The sequence below is a fragment of the Schistocerca nitens genome, chromosome 1 (assembly GCF_023898315.1).
Source record: "Schistocerca nitens isolate TAMUIC-IGC-003100 chromosome 1, iqSchNite1.1, whole genome shotgun sequence".
NCBI classification, from domain to species: domain Eukaryota; kingdom Metazoa; phylum Arthropoda; class Insecta; order Orthoptera; family Acrididae; genus Schistocerca; species Schistocerca nitens.
Genome location: NC_064614.1, coordinates 249,683,876 through 249,710,294, shown reverse-complemented (window position 1 = coordinate 249,710,294; position 26,419 = coordinate 249,683,876). Strand labels below are relative to the sequence as shown.

Below are 26,419 nucleotides of genomic sequence, written 5' to 3'. Positions count from 1 at the left end.
TTTTAGTACAACGACAGGCAGACAAGTGTCTCAGCCACTCTGTGTACCGCAAGCTATCACATATCGATTTATGTCTTTATGCATGGAGTTTTCATCATTCTGTCAAGAAGAGAACCATTAGAACACATTGGTATTTAAAGCCAAAACTGGTTTTGACAAGGACCACTTGAAGTCTGAAATTAACCACCTGAAGTATTTGTTCCAGAAGGATGGCTATGGTGCATGTGATATAAAGGCAGCATTCTCCAAGAAAAGGAAACATGAAAATGCTGCACACTCACAGGATAAAACACCGATTGTGGTTCTTTCTTTTTGTGGTGCTATATTCATTAAAATAGGAAGAGTTCTGGGTAGATGGGGTATAAGGCCTATTTTTTGTCCTCCTAAGAAAATTAAGGAGATGATGCGCCCTCTTAAGGACATTCTCGACCGCAGGGTTCCCGGAATTTATAATGTCCCCTGTGAGAGTGGAAGCAGTTATACAGGTCAGACCATTCATACCATTTCCAACTGCCATGCAGAACACCAACTGCATATTAAAACATATAGAACTAGAGAAATCAGCAGTTGCAGAGCACAGTGCCTCTCTAACAAACATAAAATACTTTTCGATGAAATAAATATTTTGTCCCGTGCCTCCACATACTGGGATTCTGTTATTAAGGAGGCTGTTGAAATAAGAATGAGGAAGAAGAACTTTAACCATGATAGCAGATATTATCCGAGCAGTGCATGTAAACGAACACTCAATGCAGTAAAGCAGCAGAGACATTCCTTGCAGTGTTTACGTTCCCATGGAAGCGGCAGTGCCGCCAGCACAGACATTGACACTATCTGCAACAGCAGTACGTAATCACCAAGCAATTACAAGCTGACCAGTCAGAAGCCATCCACGGGCTATATAAGGCCACCACAGCAGCAGTGAAGGAAGTTAGTTACTCCTGATGATGATGATGATGATGATGATGATGATGGAGGATACCATCGAAAGCTTGAGATTTTATCCCGAATTGACATGGCGAGAAAACCAAGAATGTTTTACATATCACTGCCGTCATGAAAGACTTCGTTCTCATACACCAAACAGCCAAAGAAACAAGTATGGGCATGTATATTCAAATACTGAGATATGTAAACAGGCAGAATACAGTGCTGTGGTCAGCAATGCCTATATAAGACAACAAGTGCCTGGCAAAGTTGTTAGATTGATTACTGTTGCTGCAATGGCAGGTTATCAAGAGTTAAGTGAATTTGAACATGTTGTTATAGTCAGGACATGAGTGATGAGACACAGCATCTCCGAGGTAGTGATGAAGTTGGGATATTCCCGAATGACTATTTCATGAGTGTGATCAGGAATCCCATAAAACATCAAATCTCCAACTTTGCTGTGGCTGGAAAAAGATCCTACAAGAACAGGGCAAATGATGACTGAAGAGAATTGTTCTACATGACAGAAGTGCAACCCTTCCACATATTGCTGCAGATATCAATGCTGGGCCATCAACAAGAGTCACCATGTGAACAATTTAATGAAACATCATCAATATCGGCTTTCAGAGCCAAAGGCACACTCATGTTGAAATATGCTCACTATTTTTATTTACTTAAATTTGGCATATTTCGTGACAGTACCTTTTCCGTGAAATGTTTACAAGATGATATTTGTCTTGCTTCAGTTGTCTAGTGGAAGTATGATTCCACAATGCAGTTTCGTCAACTGCAGAAATGACCTGGTTCAATGCGTTTGCCTTGTTTTTGGTGCTTCAAATACCATTTCTTCGAATGTGGTTTCTTCTTAAAGTTTATATAAAAAAGGTAGTAACACACTACATTTTTCCTGTTCACTAGCAAATTATTATCACGGCGACCTGCACATTGTTCTACCGTCAACACACACCAAGAGTTCACTGACGACTGACTACAGTCAAAGACGACTCCAGCGTCAAAGACATTTTACACAACACACAAGCTTCCACTAGTAATCAGTCTCTTTGATATTCTTCGTCACATCTACTAATAGTAATCAATATGTTGTCACTCTCAAAAATATAAGTAAATTATCATAAAATAAGGCAAATTACAATTAAAAAAGTATTCTGACAAAACTATAAGAAAACATTATCAACTTCCCACATTAAATTTGGTATCGACAAATCCAGTAGAAAATAACATCTCCCAGATCCATTACAACTGCTCCCCAGGGCTTTTGTTGTTATGAACATATACAACAAAATCCCGACCACACTCAGTAATGGATCTGTATTACACAATTAGTACATTAATGATGCAGTCTGATAACCTCTTCCAAATGTGGACTCTGAATCTGTGGACTTGTTACTGGCTGTTGTTGCAATGATCCTTCCCCATCAATCTCATACACAAAAAAATTCAAGTAAAGAAATTATTTAACATGACAAATATACATGGCATAAAACATACATGAGAAATATTCTAAAATACAGCATACAGATTGAAAATAATAGTAATGTAAAACTCATTTGCTAGAATAAGATATCTACAACCACTTCTTTGGTCACACTGTGCCAACTGGTTCTCATAATTAAATTTGTTGTTCCCCATATTAATGTTAATTTCATTTTGCTTACATATTGTACAATAAAAAATGATACTGGAAATATATAGTGTAGTGTTTTTTTCTATATATTTGCCTTTTATATATTTTTACTTCTGATTTCCTTTTTGAATTTTTTTTATGTTTTTTTACTCATGGTTTTTTATTTTGTATATATTTTTTGCTTATGATTTTCTTTTTGAATTTTATATTTTTTCACTTGTGTTTTTTTGGATATTTTTAATTTTCTTTTTGAATTATATATATATATATATATATATATATATATATATATATATATATATATATATATATATACACACTCATGTTTTTGTTTCTTTTAGTACAGCTAAAGATACATCAGTATTATCTCTTTTTTTTACAATTATTTATGTACACTTGCCTCTCTACTACAATATTACTACAAGTCACATTCTTGTGAAGAGTACTTTCGCTCCCCACAACATCAGTATAAAGAACAATAAATTGCTCATATATCATGAGGCTTTATCTAAAATTGGTTTTGAAACTTATATCTTTGCATGCATGTCTTCAGATGCATGCCTTCACCCACAGGGAAGACTTAGCTTCCAAAAATTAGAAAAATTCAGAAATGCTCACTATGGAGACCTTTTTTTTTGTAAAAAAGTAAAAATAAATCTTTCTCTCATTCTTTGTTACAACAGTGTTTTTTTTTTATCAGTTTCAATTAACATGTGACTTCAAATTATTAATTTATACATGCAAATATACATACTTGGTTGTACAGGTAGTTTTGTTCTAACAAGCATATTCCAGTGGAGGACTTTTTGTTTTAGATGAAAATAGGTTATTTAAATTTTTGAAATTATGATTTCTGTTTATATAGTTTCAAAGAGACAACATTCCTGAGACCAACTAATTCCTTTGACTTAGGGTATACCAAACGATAAGCATTAGGGTGTGGAATTTCTATTACTTCAAAAGGCCCAATATAGATATCAAAGAATTTTTTAATTTCTGAAGTTAACATTTTTGATTTTTCATGAGATTTGACCAGAACAAGATCCCCAATTTTGAAAGTGGTTAATTTTACCCTATTGTTATGTCTTTTATTCCTCTTTTCCCTTGTTTCCTCATAGTTTCCCTGACAATGTCTTCTCTCTCTTGCATAGTTAAAGGTGTACATTTAGGAAATTCAGTAAGTTCTGATATAAGATTTGGAGGTCTGATATTAAACAACCACGTTGGATGTTTATGGCTACAATAGGTTCTGCAAAGTCTGGGAATTTCCCTCATATATCTTTCTGCAGGATTGGTGGATGGAGAATAAACAGATATAAGTATATGCTTCAATTTTGATCTTTCAATAAACTTTTTCCAAATTTTAGAGGTGAATTGTGAACCATTATCTGATAATATAGCTTTTGGTTTACCCACCTTTGCGAAATAATCTCTTTCAATTTTTATTATAATTTCATGGCTAGTAGCTTTCTCCACTGGATATAGTTTAATTAATTTTGAAAATACATCTACCATAACAAATATGTAACAGTGACCACCTTTACTCTTTGGTAACATTCCATATAAGTCCACAGCGATAATATCTAAAGGTTTTTCCAAAATAATGTTTTGCATCTCTCCACCACATCTTTGATTGCTCACTTTAACTCTCTGACATTTGTCACAGGTTGCCAATTCTTTTCTTACCTTCTTTCCAATATTGTAAAAATAAACGTTTTCTTGTATCTTTGGAATGCCCTTCTGTATCCCACAATGACCAAAACTTTCATGTATGTAAATGATCAGCTTTTCAGCATCTGCCTCTGGCCAACACAGTTTCCAATTATCAGAATCTACATCTGTTCTCCGAAATAAAATCCCCTTATGTAATTTGTAAAATTTATCAATTCTTTGATTAATTACCAACTTTGATCTAAATTTTGATTTTTCCTAATTTTGTTACACATAGCCCTAATTGTTTTCTCATTGTCCACCCCTTTCAGGTATCTAATTTTAAATTGTTTTTCCTCCTCTTTTACAAAAATCTCCTTTTCTCCCCCAATTGGTAACCTTCAAAGTGAATCAGCTACTATATTCTCAGAACCTTTTATGTGCTTGATTTAAAAGTCAAACTGTTGCAGAAATATTGCCAATCTGGTCAATCTACTGTGGTATAATTTGCACTCTTGTAAGTAACTCAAAGCTTTGTGATCCGAAAATACTATGGTTTTATGTCCAATAAGGTAAATTCTAAATTTTGTAAAAGCCCAATGAATTGCCAAAAGTTCCTTCTCTGTGACTGTTTGATTTTTTTCATGCTTGAGCAACATTCTGCTTGCAAATGCTATGGTACAATGTATCTTAACTCCATTCTCTACTCTTTCTTGAAATATCTCTGCTTCAACCCCATAATTACTGCTATCAGTGTTCAGACAAAATGGTAAATTAAAATCAAGTCTGTGTAATAAGTGTTGCTTCCTCAACTCTTGCTTAATTTTATCAAACTCTTCCTGACAACTTTTATCCCAAACCCAAACAGTGTTTTTCTAAAGTAACTGACTTAAACATGGTGCATTCAGATTCTGATCACTTATATGTTTTCGGTAATAACTGCATAACCCAAAGAGCGACTTTAATTGTTTTTTAGTCTTAGGAATAGGAATTTCTGAAATTGCTTTAATTTTTTCTGGGTCTGCCAATATTCCCTTGTCTGTGACAACATGACCCAAAAACTTTAATTGAGAAACTGCAAACTTACATTTCTCTATTTTCAATGTCATATCCCCCCTTTTCTAAGTTTTTCACGTACTGAGTTCGAAATCGAAAAATGTTCCTCCAAATTTTGCCCTGTAACCAAAATGTCATCTACATAAATTATCAGTTTAGATGCAAGTTCTTGCCTCAGTACATGATCCAAAGCTCTTATAAATTTGGAAACAGAAGAATTTAACCCAAATGGCAAACCACAATATTGGTAACTCTTACCATTGTACAAGAAAGCAGTATATTTTTCAGAATTAACCGAAAGTGGTACCTGATGAAAACCCGAAGTTAGATCCAAACTTGACATATATTTTATATCTGTAAATTTATAGAGTAACTCATCAATATTTTCATGATGGTCTGTCTGTCTGAACAAACGTCTGTTTAAGTGTCTAGAGTCCAAAACCAATCTTACTCCACCATCTTTTTTCGAAACAACTACTAGAGGATTATTATATGCACTGATACTCCTTTCTAATATATTACATCCTTCCATCTTTTTCAGCTCTTTATCGACAGCAGGTCTTTTTGATATTGCAATACTGAATGGTTTTATGAAAAATGGTTCATGAGGTTTTACCTGAAGCTCACACTGATAACCCGTTACCCTACCAGGTATGTCACTGAAAACATCACTGTATTCCCACAGCAGATTTTCTAACTGTTGTTTTTGCTCCCCAGATAAATTTTGTGTTTCTGAAATTTTCAAATTTACTAAATTCCCAAATTCAACTTCATCAGTATCAAATCTATGAATTTCGATATTCTCCAATCTGTTTTCTTTTAGTAAATTGATACTGTCAAAATTTCCATTATTCTGATCACCAAGGGTGTTCACAAAATTTGTCTGAATGTATTCCCTTTCACTAGTTTTTATCAAGAGTTTTCTTCCAGCCCAATCAAATGCTGTATTTACTTTTACTATCCAATTCATACCCAAAAGAAAATCCTCATTAAATTCCTGAATTACAAAACATCCATGTGTGAACAACTTGCCTTCAATTAAAAATGTCACTAAAGCCTGGCTTTTTACCAATTTACTGCTCTTCCCAGTAGCACCTTTTATCTTTACCCCAACAACTGGGATTTCAACATAATCTTTCCCCACTTTCAATTTCTTGCTCAACCTTTCAGATATTCCCGGGATCTCACTTCCTGTATCAATTAAACATTTACCAATCCATGACCCAATTTGAACTTTTATATAAGGACTGCAAAATTGATCACTTTTCTCAGAACCTGTATCCTCATGTAATAAATCACTTTCAATTTCCCCAAACCTATACTTACCAGAATCATATGATATAACATTATATGTATTATTTGTCACAGTTATAAAATTTGCACAAGATACAAAATTGTCATTAGTAGTCTCTATTATCTCAAATAGCCAAGAATTTTCATCCTTATCCTTCAGCTTTTCAAAAATAAAATAGCTCATCTTTTTCCACCACTCAGGACATATAGTTTCACATACATTAATAAGAATCTTTCTAAAGTTCTTGTCAAAAGAAATAGTTTCACTGTTCAGCCATAGATTCATAAGAAATGTGTGTGTGTAATTAGTATCTGTAAATGTTTCACTTAGGCTAGAAGTTATACATGTGTCATCATTATTTGTGTAGTCAGATTCTTTAATACAACATCAAAATTCACACTTTCACATACACCCTGCTTGCAAGCCTTATTCATCCTGGTAACATCCCTGGGAATTTCTATAATATTCTCGCTATTTAATCCATTTTCAACCATGTGTATACCCAACTCACTATTTAAACTAATGAAACACCTTTCCTCAACATCATCATCAATACCATTACCATCATTATCAACTTTATCATCAACATCATTATCATTATACATATTCAGGTCATACACATTGAATTTATCCCCCAAAATATTATTCCCCCTTTCTAAAGTTTCCAGATCCCTTTCACCAATATTTTCATTCTCACAGCATGCATTCTCTCTTTCATTCACACATGTCTCTGAACTACTACAAATTACATCATCTGACAAAGTGTTGTTCTTTTCTGCCCAAGTGTAAAACTCTGTTAAATTAAATTAATCACAATTACTTTTAACTACTGTATGTTCTTGTGTATTGAAAATTTTATCTTTATCAATATCATCATTATTTTCATCTTGAAATTTCTTCAATAAGTAACAACTAATGACCTCATCTGATAGCTTAGGGATGGAACTGTCATGTTTGGGTTTATGATAGTCACATCCATTGGTCCTTTCATCATGCTCACCTTCTGCCTCAACCTTGCGGACCTTCAAGGGGGCGTCTACTCGTTTTTTATTTCCTGAATTACAACTGGTTCCTGTTTGAACTGCTGATTGTGGTTCTGCCAATGTCTCTGATCAACATTTCTGTTCCCATTCCTATGCCAAAAATTATCTGGTTGTTGGTAGTTTCTGTTGTACTGATCTCTAGCAAAATTTCTGTGATTTTGATCCCTAAAGTGTTCTCTATTTTGGTCCTTCTTTTGAAAATTGTTTTATCCCCCTGAATTTTGACTGACACCATGATAATTGTTTTGTTCCCTTTTTTGAAAGTTATCATTTCCCCAATTTTGACCATTACCTTTCTGAGTAACCCACTGTGTGTTCTTGTTGTTACCCTATCCAACTTTTCAATATAATTGAGAAACTGTTCAACATTACTATCAGGAGAATGAACTAAACTCAACTGCATTGCTGATGGCGATCTTCTCTTTAAGGTATCAATTTTGATCAAGTCATCCAAAGGTTTTGTTAAATGAATACGTTTTTGAAGTTCACTTTTGTGAAATTGTTTCATGCTCCCATCTGATTCTCTATAGTTTCTCCCATTCATAAATTCACTTTTGATTCTAGTTTGTTTAAGAGCATCCCAAAAATTTTCCAGAAATTTTGATTCAAATTCTGAAAAGGTCATCCCCACAGTTACAATTTGGTTTGCCCAAGTCAAAACTTCCCCTTCCAAGAATTTTTTCACAAACTTAATTTTCATATCATCTGGTGAGTGAGGTAAAAAACAATCCTTATAATACTGTATAAAATCAATGGGGTTTAAGGGTCCATCTACCGAAAAGTGTTTCACTGGAATATTAGATACAAGATTGAATGTGTTGACATTGTGATTTTTGCTTTGAAATTCAATGTCAAAACTTTCAATTTTTTTGCTAAGATCTTTGACAGATGTTTTTGTTTTCTAGTCTGCAGCTCGTGGTCGTGCGGTAGCGTTCTCGCTTCCCACGCCCGGGTTCCCGGGTTCGATTCCCGGCGGGGTCAGGGATTTTCTCTGCCTCGTGATGACTGGGTGTTGTGTGCTGTCCTTAGGTTAGTTATGTTTAAGTAGTTCTAAGTTCTAGGGGACTGATGACCATAGATGTTAAGTCCCATAGTGCTCAGAGCCAAGCCATTTTGTTTTCTAAATCATTACATTCTACTTTTTTTTCTAGAGTAACCAAACGATTGTCAATTTTTTGTTCTACATTTTTTACTAAAACTTTTGTGTTCTCATCCAAATTTTTAATTTCCCCTTTTATCTCATTAAAATCAATTAAATTTCTTTCCCTATCTGTCAGTAACAAATTTTTTACAGTATTAATTTCATTGCTCAAATAGCATCAATTTCATTTACTTTTGCTTCCACAGATTCAATTTTTTCCTCAACACTGCCAACTCTGTTCGAAAGATCACCCACTTGGGTATTGACTGCTTGGACTTCAACAAAATGTTATCAATTTTTTCATCCCAGTAAGTCTTATTGTCGTCAACTGATTGTTTAATTTCTTTTGTGAAATTTACAAGAAAACTTTTTTAATCAAATTGATCGGTTCTTTCTGTTTCATTTGACCTGTCCTGATTTTCGAAGTCTATTAAATTAGTATTTTCTACTTTAGGCACAATACTCTCAAAAATCTCATAAGTCATCGTGAAAAAAAATATTTTTTTATACACAACAATACAAAAAAAAAAAAAAAAGCTCCGTCTTTAGGCCACAAGTGGCCCTTCCGGGACCGTCCGGCCGCCGTGTCATCTTCCGAGGAGGATGCGGATAAGGAGGGGCGTGTGGTCAGCACACCGCACTCCCGACCGTTAGGACGGTATTCTTTGACCGAAGCCGCTACTAATCGGTCGAGTAGCTCCTCAATTGGCATCACGAGGCTGAGTGCACCCCGAAAAATGGCAACAGCACATGGCGGCGGGATGGTGACCCATCCAAGCGCCGGCCACGCCCGACAGCGCTTAACTTCGGTGATCTCACGGGAACCGGTGTAGCCACTGCGGCAAGGCCGTTGCCCAACAATACAAAACAAGATAAAAATATTGTTTTAACAAAATACGAGGGTTTCGTGACTTATGTGGAACACTCTTCTACTGTTGCAAATCCACGTTTTCCATCCATGTGATTGTTGACCAAAATTCTTGAAATTCTTTCTTCTGTCGAAAATTATATTTTTTGCTGAAACATTTCTTCTCCAAAACTTTTACTTCCGATGAACACAAATACTGTACCACACATTCTGAAAAAACTGGTATTAATACACAAAAATTTTCTTCTTCGTAGCACTGTTGAAGATCACGTGAACAGTCCCCAGCTGAAATATGGTATCCCAGCTGAGCCCCCAGTTGAAATATGCTCACTATTTTTATTTACTTAAATCTGGCATATTTCGTGACAGTACCTTTTCCATGAAATGTTTACAAGATGATATTTGTCTTGCTTCAGTTGTCTAGTGGAAATATGATTCCAGAATGCAGTTTCGTCAGCTGCAGAAATGACCTGGTTCAATGCGTTTGCCTCATTTTTGGTGCTTCAAATACCATTTCTTCGAATGTGGTTTCTTCTTAAAGTTTATATAAAAAAGGTAGTAACACACTTCATTTTTCCTGTTCACTAGCAAATTATCATCACGGCGACCTGCACATTGTTCTACCGTCAACACACACCAAGAGTTCACTGACAACTGACTACAGTCAAAGACGACTCCAGTGTCAAAGACATTTTACACAACACACAAGCTTCCACTAGTAATCAGTCTCTTTGATATTCTTCGTCACATCTACTAATAGTAATCAATATGCCGTCACTCTCAAAAATATAAGTAAATTATCATAAAATAAGGCAAATTACAATTAAAAAAAGTATTCTGACAAAAATATAAGAAAACATTATCAACTTCCCACATTAAATTTGGTATCGACAACTCCAGTAGAAAATAATACATCTCCCAGATCCATTACAATGTATGCTTGATGACTGCACGACACAAAGCTTTATGTCTTGCCTGGGCCCGTCAACACCGACTTTGGACTGTTGATGACTGGAAACGTAATGCCTGGTCAGAAAAGTCTCTTTTCAAAGTTTATCAAGCGCATGAATGTGTATTGATATGGCGACAACCTCATGAATCTGTGGATCCTTCTTGTCTCCAGGGGACTGTTCAAGCTGATGGAGGCTGTGTAATGGTGTGGGGTGTGTATGGTTGGGGTGACATGGGACCCCTGATATGTCTAGATATGACTCTGACAAGTGACACGTACATAAGGATCCTGTCTGATCACCTAGATCAATTCTTATCCATTGTGCATTCTGACTGACTTGGGCAATTCCAGCAGGACTACGCTACACCCCCACATGTCCAGAATTGCTTCAGAATGCCTGCAGGAACACTCTTATCAGTTTAAATGCTTCTGCTGCCAACCAAACTCCCTAGACATGAACATTATTGAACATATCTGGGATGCCTTACAATGTGGCATTCAGGAGATATCTACACCCCATCACACCATACAGATTTATGGACAGCCCTGCAGGATTCATGGTGTCAGTTCCCTCCAGCACTACTTCAGACGTTAGTGGAGTCCATGCCATGGCCTGTTGTGGTACTTCTGCATGCCCGTGGGGTTCCTATACGATATTAGTCAGGTGCACCAGTTTCATTGGCTCTTCAGTGTATAATAGTATAATTTTATAAGCAAGAGGTCTTTGTTAACCAGACCAAGAGCTATCATTAAATTTAGAAAGTTCACAGTTACATTCACCATAGACTACAGTATTATAGAATTGCTTCTGGAAGCAACTAAGCAACTGACAGCTTGTAATGGAATACTTTGCACCTTTTGGTTCCCGTAACACACTTCAATGGGCGTCACATCAATCAAAATAAACAATATATATATATACACACACACACACACACACACACTCCTGGAAATGGAAAAAAGAACACATTGACACCGGTGTGTCAGACCCACCATACTTGCTCCGGACACTGCGAGAGGGCTGTACAAGCAATGATCACACGCACGGCACAGCGGACACACCAGGAACCGCGGTGTTGGCCGTCGAATGGCGCTAGCTGCGCAGCATTTGTGCACCGCCGCCGTCAGTGTCAGCCAGTATGCCGTGGCATACGGAGCTCCATCGCAGTCTTTAACACTGGTAGCATGCCGCGACAGCATGGACGTGAACCGTATGTGCAGTTGACGGACTTTGAGCGAGGGCGTATAGTGGGCATGCGGGAGGCCGGGTGGACGTACCGCCGAATTGCTCAACACGTGGGGCGTGAGGTCTCCACAGTACATCGATGTTGTCGCCAGTGGTCGGCGGAAGGTGCACGTGCCCGTCGACCTGGGACCGGACCGCAGCAACGCACGGATGCACGCCAAGACCGTAGGATCCTACGCAGTGCCGTAGGGGACCGCACCGCCACTTCCCAGCAAATTAGGGACACTGTTGCTCCTGGGGTATCGGCGAGGACCATTCGCAACCGTCTCCATGAAGCTGGGCTACGGTCCCGCACACCGTTAGGCCGTCTTCCGCTCACGCCCCAACATCGTGCAGCCCGCCTCCAGTGGTGTCGCGACAGGCGTGAATGGAGGGACGAATGGAGACGTGTCGTCTTCAGCGATGAGAGTCGCTTCTGCCTTGGTGCCAATGATGGTCGTATGCGTGTTTGGCACCGTGCAGGTGAGCGCCACAATCAGGACTGCATACGACCGAGGCACACAGGGCCAACACCCAGCATCATGGCGTGGGGAGCGATCTCCTACACTGGCCGTACACCACTGGTGATCGTCGAGGGGACACTGAATAGTGCACGGTACATCCAAACCGTCATCGAACCCATCGTTCTACCATTCCTAGACCGGCAAGGGAACTTGCTGTTCCAACAGGACAATGCACGTCCACATGTATCCCGTGCCACCCAACGTGCTCTAGAAGGTGTAAGTCAACTACCCTGGCCAGCAAGATCTCCGGATCTGTCCCCCATTGAGCATGTTTGGGACTGGATGAAGCGTCGTCTCACGCGGTCTGCACGTCCAGCACGAACGCTGGTCCAACTGAGGCGCCAGGTGGAAATGGCATGGCAAGCCGTTCCACAGGACTACATCCAGCATCTTTACGATCGTCTCCATGGGAGAATAGCAGCCTGCATTGCTGCAAAAGGTGGATATACACTGTACTAGTGCCGACATTGTGCATGCTCTGTTGCCTGTGTCTATGTGCCTGTGGTTCTGTCAGTGTGATCATGTGATGTATCTGACCCCAGGAATGTGTCAATAAAGTTTCCCCTTCCTGGGACAATGAATTCACGGTGTTCTTATTTCAATTTCCAGGAGTGTATATATAGAGAGAAACATTCCACGTGGGAAAAATATATCTAAAAACAAAGATGATGTGACTTACCGAACGAAAGCGCTGGCAGGTCGATAGACACACAAACACACACACAAAATTCAAGCTTTCGCAACAAACTGTTGCCTCATCAGGAAAGAGGGAAGGAGAGGGAAAGACGAAAGGATGTGGGTTTTAAGGGAGAGGGTAAGGAGTCATTCCAATCCCGGGAGCGGAAAGACTTACCTTGGGGGAAAAAAGGACGGGTATACACTCGCACACACACACAAATCCATCCACACATATACAGACACAAGCAGACATATTTAAAGACAAAGAGTTTGGGCAGAGATGTCAGTCGAGGTAGAAGTGCAGAGGCAAAGATGTTGTTGAATGACAGGTGAGGTATGAGTGGCGGCAACTTGAAATTAGCGGAGATTGAGGCCTGGTGGGTAACGGGAAGAGAGGATATATTGAAGAGCAAGTTCCCATCTCCGGAGTTCGGATAGGTTGGTGTTAGTGGGAAGTATCCAGATAACCCGGACGGTGTAACACTGTGCCAAGATGTGCTGGCCGTGCACCAAGGCATGTTTAGCCACAGGGTGATCCTCATTACCAACAAACACTGTCTGCCTGTGTCCATTCATGCGAATGGACAGTTTGTTGCTGGTCATTCCCACATAGAATGCGTCACAGTGTAGGCAGGTCAGTTGGTAGATCACGTGGGTGCTTTCACGCGTGGCTCTGCCTTTGATCGTGTACACCTTCCGGGTTACAGGACTGGAGTAGGTGGTGGTGGGAGGGTGCATGGGACAGGTTTTACACTGGGGGCGGATACAGGGGTAGGAGCCAGAGGGTAGGGAAGGTGGTTTGGGGATTTCATAGGGATAAACTAAGAGGTTACGAGGTTAGGTGGACAGCGGAAAGACACTCTTGGTGGAGTGGGGAGGATTTCATGAAGGATGGATCTCATTTCAGGGCAGGATTTGAGGAAGTCGTATCCCTGCTGGAGAGCCACATTCAGAATCTGATCCAGTCCTGGAAAGTATCCTGTCACAAGTGGGGCACTTTTGTGGTTCTTCTGTGGGAGGTTCTGGGTTTGAGAGGATGAGGAAGTGGCTCTGGTTATTTGCTTCTGTACCAGGTCTGGAGGGTAGTTGCGGGTTGTGAAAGCTGTTGTCAGGTTGTTGGTGTAATGCTTCAGGGATTCCGGACTGGAGCAGATTCGTTTGCCACGAAGACCTAGGCTGTAGGGAAGGGACCGTTTGATGTGGAATGGGTGGCAGCTGTCGTAATGGAGGTACTGTTGCTTGTTGGTGGGCTTGATGTGGACGGACGTGTGAAGCTGGCCATTGGACAGGTGGAGGTCAACGTCAAGGAAAGTGGCATGGGATTTGGAGTAGGACCAGGTGAATCTGATGGAACCAAAGGAGTTGAGGTTGGAGAGGAAATTCTGGAGTTCTTCTTCACTGTGAGTCCAGATCATGAAGATGTCATCAATAAATCTGTACCAAACTTTGGGTTGGCAGGCCTGGGTAACCAAGAAGGCTTCCTCTAAGCGACCCATGAATAGGTTGGCGTACGAGGGGGCCATCCTGCTACCCATGGCTGTTCCCTTTAATTGTTGGTATGTCTGGCCTTCAAAAGTGAAGAAGTTGTGGGTCAGGATGAAGCTGGCTAAGGTGATGAGGAAAGAGGTTTTAGGTAGGGTGGCAGGTGATCGGCGTGAAAGGAAGTGCTCCATCGCAGCGAGGCCCTGGATGTGCGGAATATTTGTGTATAAGGAAGTGGCATCAATGGTTACAAGGATGGTACCGGGGGTAACAGATTGGGTAAGGATTCCAGGCGTTCGAGAAAGTGGTTGGTGTCTTTGATGAAGGATGGGAGACTGCATGTAATGGATTGAAGGTGTTGATCTACATAGGCAGAGATCCGTTCTGTGGGGGCTTGGTAACCAGCTACAATGGGGCGGCCAGGATGATTGGGTTTGTGGATTTTAGGAAGAAGGTAGAAGGTAGGGGTGCGGGGTGTCGGTGGGGTCAGGAGGTTGATGGAGTCAGGTGAAAGGTTTTGCAGGGGGCCTAAGGTTCTGAGGATTCCTTGAAGTTCTGCCTGGACATCGGGAATATATATATATATATATATATATATATATATATATATATATACACACACGGATGATGTGACTTAACCGAACGAAAGTGCTGGCAGGTCGATAGACACACAAACATACACACGAAATTCAAGCTTTTGCAACAAACCGTTGCCTCATCAGGAAAGAGGGAAGGAGAGGGAAAGACGAAAGGATGTGGGTTTTAAGGGAGAGGGTGAGGAGTCATTCCAATCCCTGGAGTGGAAAGACTTACCTTAGGGGGAAAAAAGGACGGGTATACACTCCCACACACACACATATCCATCCGCACACACACAGACACAAGCAGACATTTGAAAATACAATTCAAGCATTTAAATAGTAAACAGACAATGAAATGAGGCAAAATACAACTAAAATACTCTGTATTATCAAAACTATGTAGAAATTCACTTCAAAATACTTATTTACATCACTAAATTAATGAGAGCATGTTCAATGCACAGTCTATATTGTTGACTGCACACAAGCCACTAAGTTCATGAATGTTTTGAATGTTTTTATTTGTATAAAGATTCCTCTTGAAGAGTAATGAAAAAATTATTTGATTTGCTGCTTACATTAAGCTGTTGTGCATAATCTAAAAATATGTTATTATTGAAGCCTTATGTTCAATATATTTACGAATTTTAAGGATCGTTAGAGATAGGTGCTAGAAAAATCAATCTAACAGCAGACACTTCTATGATTAAATAAGTCAGTACTATATTATTGTTTTGTTATAATTATAGAGAACACTGCCGGATGGAAAACAACAACAAAATTCCATTATCATAATTTTATCATTATTTTATGCTGAAAAATATGCTTACAACTTTTAATGCTATAAAGTTAATTATAGTTTTAATTCAACAAAACAAAGAAAACAAAACAAAAAATCCACATATGAAGCCAAATTCTGAATGATAAATCAAATTCCATTCTGATTCTCCAATTCCAGTCACTCATACCTGATTCTTCTTTCTTGATAGTCCCCAGCCAGTGACTAGTTTGTTGTCCAGCACTGCCACCCAGTGACAAAAATATGATTCATTTGCATAACATACCAACATCTCATTCGCTTCAAGCTGTTTAGTTGACATGTTTTTCCCCTCCAAAAAAACCATTTTGATCACTCAGAATAATATTTTCACGCTGCAGTGGAGCATGCACTGTTATGAAACTTCCTGGCAGATTAAAACTGTGTGCTGGACCGATACTTGATCTCGGGACCTTTGCTTTTCACAGGCAAGTGCTCTACTGACTGAGCTACCCAAGAACAACTCACAACCTGTCCTCAAACTTTCAATTCTGCAGTACTCTCTGTTTCCTACCTTCCAAACTTCATAGAAGCTCTTCTGTGAACCATGCAGAACTAGCACTCCTGGAAGAATCATGCGTGGGTACCTCAGTTGGTGTTTTCAAAAATACATGTAGCAAAGCAATAAGTCAGTAATTGGCTAGCTTATCTGTCATACCCTTTTTAGACAGTGGCTTGAGTTTCATTATCTTAAAGCTGGAAGGATAGATTACAGTTGTGAAAGTGAGATCACTTGCATTTTTAACGACATAATCCAGAATGTCATCCATGTCGTTTGAAAATTTTGTTCTTGACTTACTAATTGCTAGTAAAATTCCTTTAGGATTGGTTGGGGGAAGAAATAGGGAGTCAGGGTTTCTATTTAGATTTGCTTGTGATCTGGTAGAATTGTTATTGGAAGATTTTATACCACAGAGTAATTGTTCACTAACATCTGAAAGGTGTGCATTAAAAGCACTGGCTACTTTTCTGATTTATAATTTGTTTGTCATCTTGCTGTAGGTGGAGGTTTACATTTTTGGGGGAAGGGGGGTGGCTCATTTCATACTTGCTGTTTGACTTTCTTTGACATGGCTTTCATTTTGTTCCTGACCATTATTCTACATCTACATCTAAATTTATACTCTGCAAGCCACCCAACAGTGTGTGGCAAAGGGCACTTTATGTGCCACTGTCATTAACTCCCTTTCCTGTTCCAGTCGCGTATGGTTTGCAGGAAGAACGACTGCCGGAAAGCCTCCGTTTGCACTCGAATTTCTCTAATTTTACATTCGTGATCTCCTCTGGAGGTATAAGTAGGGGGAAGCAATGTATTCGATACCTCATCCAGAAACGCACCCTCTCGAAACCTGGACAGCAAGCTGCACCGCAATGCAGAGCACCTCTCTTGCAGAGTCCGCCACTTGAGTTTGCATTTATTAGTACCTGATCTATAGTACTGGTGGATGATTTGGTGACTCAGGCATGGGATTTAATGGTTGTGTGTACATTGTAGGACCTCAAGGCTTAATCTGTCTTTAGAGTTTTTGCTGGCATCTATGTTAAAGTCACCATACATGATAGTTGTCTTAATAAATACTTTTATACTGTTAATTGCCTTTTCAAGGAAAGTAGTTATGTTTCCATGTGGGCTTCTTTATATATAAATAATTATATTTATATTATTCAATTCTGTAGAAGAAATTTTTCTAATCAGTGAACTTTAAGAAATAGCATTTGACGTCTTTTCTAATATATATGCATGTTCCTCAACCTGTAGATGTTTTTCTGCAAATAAGCAGTGTTCATTAACACATATCACTGACACTTCTTTTAATTCATCTGATAACAATATTTCCATCTCACCAACTTTACTTGGAAGAATTGCATATTTTGGAGAAGCTGCATATGACATTTCATTCACTACACTTTTATTGTTGTAGTTTTATTTCCAGAGTAATGTTTCATAGGCTAAATTTAACATTTCTCTGGAATCACTTTCCATAAAAATGTTGTTTCTTTCCTGTTGTATATGGGGCAGTTTGATGTATAGTGACATAGTGCTTCAGCTGTGATTTTTGAAACTGCAACTTGGGGCACTGCAACTAAATTTGATAGAGATCCTCTTCTTGCTGCTTCAGCTTTGTCTGGAACCAGTGGAGTATTTGGTTCTTAAATTGAAACTGATGGTTGCATTGGAATTGAAAGTTGCACTAAGCATAGTTGATTTCAATTTACTTGTTTCAGAATTATACTGCACAGCGCTGCCTTGCTTTTCGTGTTTCTGTGCATTCCATGGGTAGTGAATCTTCCCTTTTTCAGCTGTCTGCATTAATATATTTTACATTGTTGAAAAGCTTGCTTATATTTTTGAACTTTTGGTTTGTTGCTTCATTTCTGCATTCACACACAATGTTTTCATGAGGTCATGTCTCATAGGTATGCTTATTACAAAGACTTTCCTGTCCATAATCTTTCCCAATGCTTCCCTTACCCTTAAAGGTCAAAAAGCAAACTGGATGTAACAAGTTGTAGGAATATGAAATGGAATGATCACATAGGCTACATCATAAATAAAGCAGATGATAGACTTTGGTTCATAGGTAGTATGTTAGGAAATCCGATCAGTCTGCAAAGCAGATTGTCTGCAAAACACTTGTATGACCCATCCTAGAATACTGCTCAAGTGTGTTGGGCCCATACCATATAGGACTAACAGTGGATATTAAACAGATACAAAAAGGGCAGCATAAATTGTTACAGCTTTATTTTACCCATGGGAGAATTCACAGAGGTGAAAAAATGATAGCTATGAACAAATATCACGTATTATAGAGATGTGAAGAATGTACACTGAAAAATGTGTGGCATTGTAAGTCCAACATTTATTCTAGATCTCTCACACACACATTAGAAACTGATAGAAATAACAACCATTAGTTAATAATATGAAACAATCACCTATAAATTACAGAAATTTATTTTTTTAAACTTTGTCCAATAATGAGAGACTTATTAATCCTTTGACAGCTAAATGACATGTTGAAATCAGATTTAATTTCATATATATTGACTACCTGCACTGTGTTTGTGTTGCTACATGGAACTGAATTACCCATGAAGGCTGCATTGACATTTGATAGATATTTCTGGGGCACAGGTGATAATAATCTCTTGGGTTCTGTCTGGCATATTTTTTCATTTGTCCCAGAACAGTTTCATTTCATTCAAACTATTCACTTATTCTGTCAGTTGGAAAAACTTTTGGGTTCAAATATAAGAATTCCAACTTGAGTTAGCCTGCCACTTCAGTCAGTCAACTTAACTTAAAATGGCTACCTGCACTGAGTGGCATGTGCATTGCTGCTTTGGACTGAAGTACCTATGTGACTCACCTTGACATTTGATGAATATTTATGGAGCACTGGCAATAATCACTTCTCCATCACTCCAAGTTTTCTCACTTTGGAGACAAAATAAATAATTCAAAACTTAAAATTTCGAACTTTGAAATTTGCACAATATGTATTAGTGACATAGAATGAGTCAGTTTACAGGTTAATTTTGTTTCTGCATGTGCATGCATTCACTTGATCGCTAGTTATTTATCCCTAACCAACCTACTGAAAATAAAAGACATCAACGTTATTCATACTTCATTCAAAGAGTGTTGTACAAATTCACTCAATGATGCTTTCATTCTGAATTGTAATACTGCCACTCTGCATGAACAATGACAGAGCAGAAGCACTGTATCATTTAACAAAACAGATATTATGAAATGTAATGCTGCAACTCATTTTGAAATATAAGTGTACTGACAGAAGAGGCTTTACTGTCAGTATTAAGCATAAATCAAGAAACACCACATTATAGTACTCTTCTTTTACTGTCAGTATTAAGAATACATTAAGAAAAATTATGTTATAGTACTCTTCTGGCAGAGGAGACAGAATCCATTTGAGATCTGAACTGATGGTAGAAAATTCTCTGCATCTGAAAAGAAATTATTCCATCAGTGGAAGCTTTCACTCATAAGTTCATAGGCAATGTATCCTATTACTTGTATTCAAGACATATATTTCAATTTTAGCTCAAAAACATACATCAAAGATGCAAGACCTGCCCAATCCACACACCCAGAACCATCTACTCCAGTCCTGTCACAGACTCATCCTACCCCATCAGAGGCTGGGCCACTTGTGAAAGTAGCCATGTTGTGCACCAGCTCTGTTCCAACTACTGCACAGCATTTTACATTAGGTACGGCAACCAACCAGCTGTGGACTAGAATGAGTGGCCACTGCCAAAATATTGACAAAATCAAGGTAGACTACCCAGTGGAACAATATGCAGCAGAGCACAACATACGAGATTTCAATGGCTATTTGACAACCTGTGACATCTGGATCCTCCCCACCACCACCAGCTTTTCTGAGCTGCGCAGATGGGAGCTATCCTTACAGCACATCCTTTGCTTCTGTAACCTTTCTGGCCTAAACCTAAGGTAACTCACTGTCCCCCTCATCACATCCAATAGTGTGTGTGTATGTATGTGTGTGTGTGTGTGTGTGTGTGTGTGTGTGTGCGTGCGTGCATGCGCCCACACACATGTGCCATCCCCTGCCCCAGTACCCCCATCCAATTTATGTCCCCACATTAGCTAGTGTGCTGATCACTAGTCTATGAAATCATGTGCCCAGCTGTCTGCCACCTGCCCCATCCACCTGCACCCATAGCTAGTCCATAGACAGCTCCCCACTCTCTCCCACAAGCCTCCAGACACTTCCCCCAACCCTTCCCTGCCTCCTGCCTCTCCCCATCTCTCACCCACCCCACACCCCCACCTCACCCCAGTACCCTCATGGTTGGCCAGGAAAGAGTTGGCAGTCGACTGATTACAATTTAGGGAGAAAGGCATGTGCATCTAAGTGTGTGTGTGTGTTTTTTCCAATGAAGCTTGAAAAAGGAAGTGCATTCTGAAAGCTAGCAAATCTCAGTAATTTTTGTTTCTGTACCCATTGATGATGCAGTGCTTCTGCCTTTCGGTGAGTCATCTCCTTTATTCGTAAATAATTCGTAAATCTAAACCAGAATTTTCCGTACATTAACATATTAATTTTTTTTATTTCTTCAAAATAAAACTGGTCATCAGCTACACAATTGAAATTCATTTCAATTGAAATGTATTTCAATTGTGCAGATGATGAATTATCTCTATTTTGAAAACAATATATAGCGTAGTTGCCGGAAAAATGACAGCTATGAGCAAAATCACATATTAAAGAGTTGTGAACAATGTACACTCAAAAATGTGTGGAGTTGTAAGTCCAACATTTATTCCAGATGTCTTGAACTCACATAAAAAACTGACAGAAATAACAACCATTAGTTAATAATATGAAAAAATCACCTAAAAAATACAGAAATTTATTTTTTTAAACTTTGTGCAATAGTGAGAGACTTATGAATCCTTGGACAGCTACAGACATGCCTGCTAAGTGCCATGGTGAAATCTAATTTAATTTCATGTACTTTGGCTACCAGCACTGAGTGGCTTGTTTTTCTGTTGCTACTTGGGACTGGATTACTCATGCAGGCTGCATTGACATTTGATGGATGTTTCTGGGGTGTTGGTGATAATCACCTCTCTCATCACTCTGAGTTCCTCTCACTGTCAAGATAAATGTAGTGGATGCACAAATTATTCAGATACTTACAATCTGCGAATGAAGCACTTCCCTGGCAAATGCAAAAACGTATTAAACCTTTTGTATGACTTGGAATTACTTCTTTCCAACACATTTGATTCAATTTATTTTACCACAATAAAAGCAGAGTACCTCTTACAATACATATATGTTGTTAAATGTTACTTCTTAGTTACCTATCAACAATGCTGTGCATAGGCAGGTGAAGTAAAATAATACCCATTAGTTAGGAGATATTGGTTAGAGTCAGGGGAAGGGAAGGGAAAAGAAAAGACAGGATATAAAGGACAGTACGGGTGAGGATGGATTGGGTGTGGGGGAGGAGGGGGGGGGTATGGATGGCATGTGACCAGAGCTAGAAGAGGGTGTGGTGCAGATGCTGGAAGAGATGAGGGTAGGAGTGTATTTTAAGGATGTATTTTAAGACACTGCTTGTAAAGCAGCCATTAAAGTTGACAGTGCTGTGGTTTGCGGTTTGTTCTACTACTAGAAGGTCAAATTTGCTCTTTCCTACAGTATGGTGATGCCAATTCATTCAGTGGATAGCTTATTCATAGCATTCCCATATAAAATGCTGTACATAAGTTGCAGTGGAGTTAATAATATGTGGCATGACTTGTTTTCACTCGCAGCCTTGCCTCCACTGGGGTAGGATAAGCCTGTGAGAGGTCTGGAATAGGACACACTGGGTGAGTGCATGGAAAAGGTATTGCACCTGGGTCATTCACAGGAAAATGGTTCATCTGGCAAGGGCTTAGAGGCAGCTATATCACAAAGATGGGTGAGGATATTTTGAAAATTGGTCAGGTAGTGGAATATCCCTTTGGGAGTGGTGGTAAGGATTTTGTAAATGATTTGCCTTGTTTCCACAGCTTTTTAGAAATCCATGCCATGTGGAACCTTTCCCTTCATACCAGCTTATGTGAACTATATAGATGGGAATCATACTTCCAAAGCATCTTCCAACTTTACAGTGTCTCTTCTTGTAATCTTCACTAACCCCTGACTTACACCTGCCTCCAATGTTGTTGCGTGTGCTTCCCCCCTCCCTCCCTACCATGCCACACTTCCTCTAGTCTGTTTAGTTTCCACTGACATTGTTCTCCCCTCTTCCTCTGTTCCATCTTGCTTCCTCTTCCATGAGCTATTCCTCCTACTTTACTGGGCACTACACACCATATCCCTTTCCTACATCTGAGTGACTTCGTTGATGTGACATCACAATTCCATTCCCTAGCTGCTTCTCCCTCTCATAGTCATCACCCTCTTTTCCTCTCCCACTCTCCTTTTCCTCTACCCCATTCATCCAGCACAGGAAGGCACGTAACCAGGCTGCACTGCTTAGATAATTTATACTTGTGTGTGTGTGTGTGTGTACATCTGAGCGCATGTGATCTCAGGGCTTGGCTAAGAATTAAACCTTTTTGTGTGGCTATCAACCGCTTGGCACCTCAGCCATTCTTGCTAGTTGTTATGTTACTCCTTCCATTGTTTTTATACCATCCAGGACCTTTTTAGCAGTTAAGTAGATATTTTTGAGGAACTCGGTATAGGCTAATTTTTGATCAAGTTCAAATTACACCATTTTACTGCCTTTGAGGGATAGCTGACATAGTTTTCTGTAGGAAGTTTTTGTAACTCAGATTATTCTATCACTTTACTTAAAGGGTAACAATGATGTGGACCACCTGCGACACTGCTGTAATACATTGGAATCCATCTTGAACAACAGTAATAATTATTATGCCTGACTTATGCTGTGTTTGTCTCACAATACCACATTGTTTAATTTGTTTAAACTGTTGTAAGCCATTGAACACTCATGCACGAGATGGGGACAGATTGCCAATCTGAAACACATGCACTATGTAAACTAACTGCAGCACAGCTCTCACCACTTTTTATGGGAAATTATCTGTAATTCTGGACTAGTTACTGTGTGCAAGACATGGTCAAGTGTCTGTGAATAAATTAATATACAAAGACCATATTGAAAGTAATGAGCAACAATTTTTAAAATTGTTGATCTTTATGTCATTGTAATCTGCACACTTTCTGTCACTTTTCAACATAGTTGCCATCTTTTGCACACGTTTTCCCCATAATTCTGCAAGTTTGAAACTACCCTTACAATATAGCTCTGTTCCAGTTTCCTGATGATGCTGACACAAAGCTTGTCAAACATACTTCACTGTTTTGCAGCACTGGCCTCACATTTGTACCTTAACAAAGTTGAACAGGTGGTAGTCATAAGGTGCCAAGTCTGGACCATAGGGTGGATATGGAGGAGTTTCCCTCCCTTTTTCACAGTGACACACGCAGTGTAATGGGGCACCTTATGCTGTTACAGAATTGTCTTCTTCCCAGGGTATTTATTGCACAATGCACGATCAAGCTTCAAAAGTGTCTGAACATACTGAGCGGCAGTTGTTTCTAATGATTAGCTAGGTTACTATGAGGCTCATCCTGGATACTTGTGTTCACCCATTCAGACATCTTTATAAGTACATTGAATTCTGATGCGAATTCCACAGCTCATTATTCTCTTTGACAAGGAATTCATGGAATCAGGCTGTGAAAACAAAACTTTGATGTTGTTAATTTTGGAAGTACTACCTGTGGCCATGTGATAGACACGAGTGGTGTAAAGTTCATAGATTATGATCCTGCAGTCATTTTTATTACAATTGTTGTAACCGAAATTTTAACATTCAGTACAACCCTCATAGACAAACAGGGAGAGGATGGACATTTCAGACACAATGGAATTTATTTTGTTGGTCATGAAGACACATAGCAGGAAATCTATAGGAAAAACTGGAATGAAGAGAATCCATTTTATGTTAATTAATACTGTCCTTTCCACCAAGTGGTGCAACAATAGAGAAGTGCAGGAGTTGACCACCTATACCAGCAAAGAAATGCTTGAGAAGAAGTTAACAGGAAGAATGGGGAAGGACAACCCTAACCCCCCCCCCCCCCCCAAAACACACACTTTCTCTCTCTCTCTCTCTAAAACACACACACACACACACACACACACACACACACACACACAAGCACATTTCACTCATGTTTTTGGTTACAACTTGTCTAGGTGGCAGCTGACTACTCTGACATGCTGCTATGCTCAGTCTGATCTGTAGTGCGGAAACCTGTGAAATGACATAAAACTGTATTTTTTCATGTTGCAGACCCATGTGTTTTAATAACCGTGTTCTTCATAGGGTGACTGGAGAATGAAAGTGGTCATTAACAGGTGTCTTTTTATCTAGGTTTGGACCAGCACTGGTGAAGTTAAAAACATTTTTAAATTTTTGATTGTTTTATTTTTTATATGCTTTTAAATAAATTATAGTTAGGTATCACTTAATTTCATTGTACATGTGTCAGTGGTTGGCAATGTTTCCTTGTGCAATATGTTTTGCCAGAGAATATGTCACAAAATAATATGTTGAATTTTCTGTTTTAAGTTAATCATAGAAGTATGCACTAAGGTACCTTGCGTGGGAGATCACTTACATTGAGTTTTAGAGATATGTATCCCAGCAGTTCTTCTGAATTTTGTCATCAGAAATCCTTCCTATGCCAGATTTTTCTGTTGTGTTGCACAATTTTCTAAATGTTCTAAAATCAGAAAGAGATGAAACTATACATAATGTCTGGCATTCTACTCCTAAACATACTGGGAATAAAGCTGATAGCATACTGATCAGAAGTGTTGCAGCAATAAAATTTGTTAAAAACTCCCGAAAGCAATGAAGCCACACACACACACACACATACACACAAACACACACACACACACACACATACACAGACAGACATTTATTACTTGCTCCCTCCAACTAGTTCAATAAGTAAGTGCAGCAGACAGTGCTGTAATTATTTTTTAAGGCTTTGCAGTGAAAACTATTGATATTCATCAGAGAAAGACAAACTTATCAAGTTCATCAATTTATAGACTATTTGATTTAGGCCTTTAGTATAGAACTGGTAAACAATACTCTAACAGTGCTCAATCTGTTTTGATTTGTTCTAGATTTTTGGGACATAACCCAACTATCATGGATGCCACACATTTCTCCGCACAAGATCGTCGACGTAATTTCTGGGGTAATATTCCTGGAATGCATACAACAATACAATTAAAAGAAGATCATAAACTTCAGGATTATATCTGTGGAAACCCATTTGCAAGTATGCAAAAATTAAAGACGCTGACGAAATCATCTGAAATTACTGTGGATGGTATGTGTTTCAGTGTTCTCATGTTGTTATAAAATATAGTAATCAACAGGGTGATTTGTTTCACCGTGTACAAACTCCAGGGATTGATCGATGAGAGGATACAGAACAAAAAAGGTCCAATGAAATGCATAGTTTCCATGTTAGAGACCATTAATTCAGTCATACTTTGTTACAAAGACTGTGGTATAATATACATTGTACCATGCATCACAGTTACAGTAAGCATGGTTTCCTCCTAGAAGGTGGTACTGCCTCATACATTATGCCCTAGCAGTCTCTCTTGCTGTAGTAATTGGTAACTTTGGGTCCAGCTCAGTTCCCTTACCGACTCACCTTGCAGTGGATGTGATACAGTTGTTGTACACAATGGTTCCATATTCAAATCAAGAGCTTGCCAACATAGTGTTTACTTACATAAAGGCAAATGGCAAATGGCAATGGGTGGTGGGCAGCAAGGTTGTAACAGGAGATTTATCACTGTCAACAACAATCACAGTATTCAATGTTTCCAACAGTGTTTTGCCTTTTGTCTGAGACAGGGTTGTTTCGGGAAGCAGGAAATCATGAAGGAAGTACTTGAAATGTTCAG

At 38.9% G+C, this 26,419-nt stretch overlaps 1 protein-coding gene across 1 annotated transcript in view; it reads left to right on the top strand.

The window, feature by feature from the left end:
• The window catches only part of LOC126235269 (DNA (cytosine-5)-methyltransferase 3B-like), a 254,765-nt gene that overhangs the window by 174,501 nt on the left and 53,845 nt on the right, over window positions 1–26,419 (top strand). Inside the window, exon 14 of the mRNA XM_049944001.1 lies at window positions 25,622–25,830. Within this exon, the coding sequence (XP_049799958.1) occupies window positions 25,622–25,830 (209 nt within the window). The remainder of the gene's footprint in view (window positions 1–25,621; window positions 25,831–26,419) is intronic.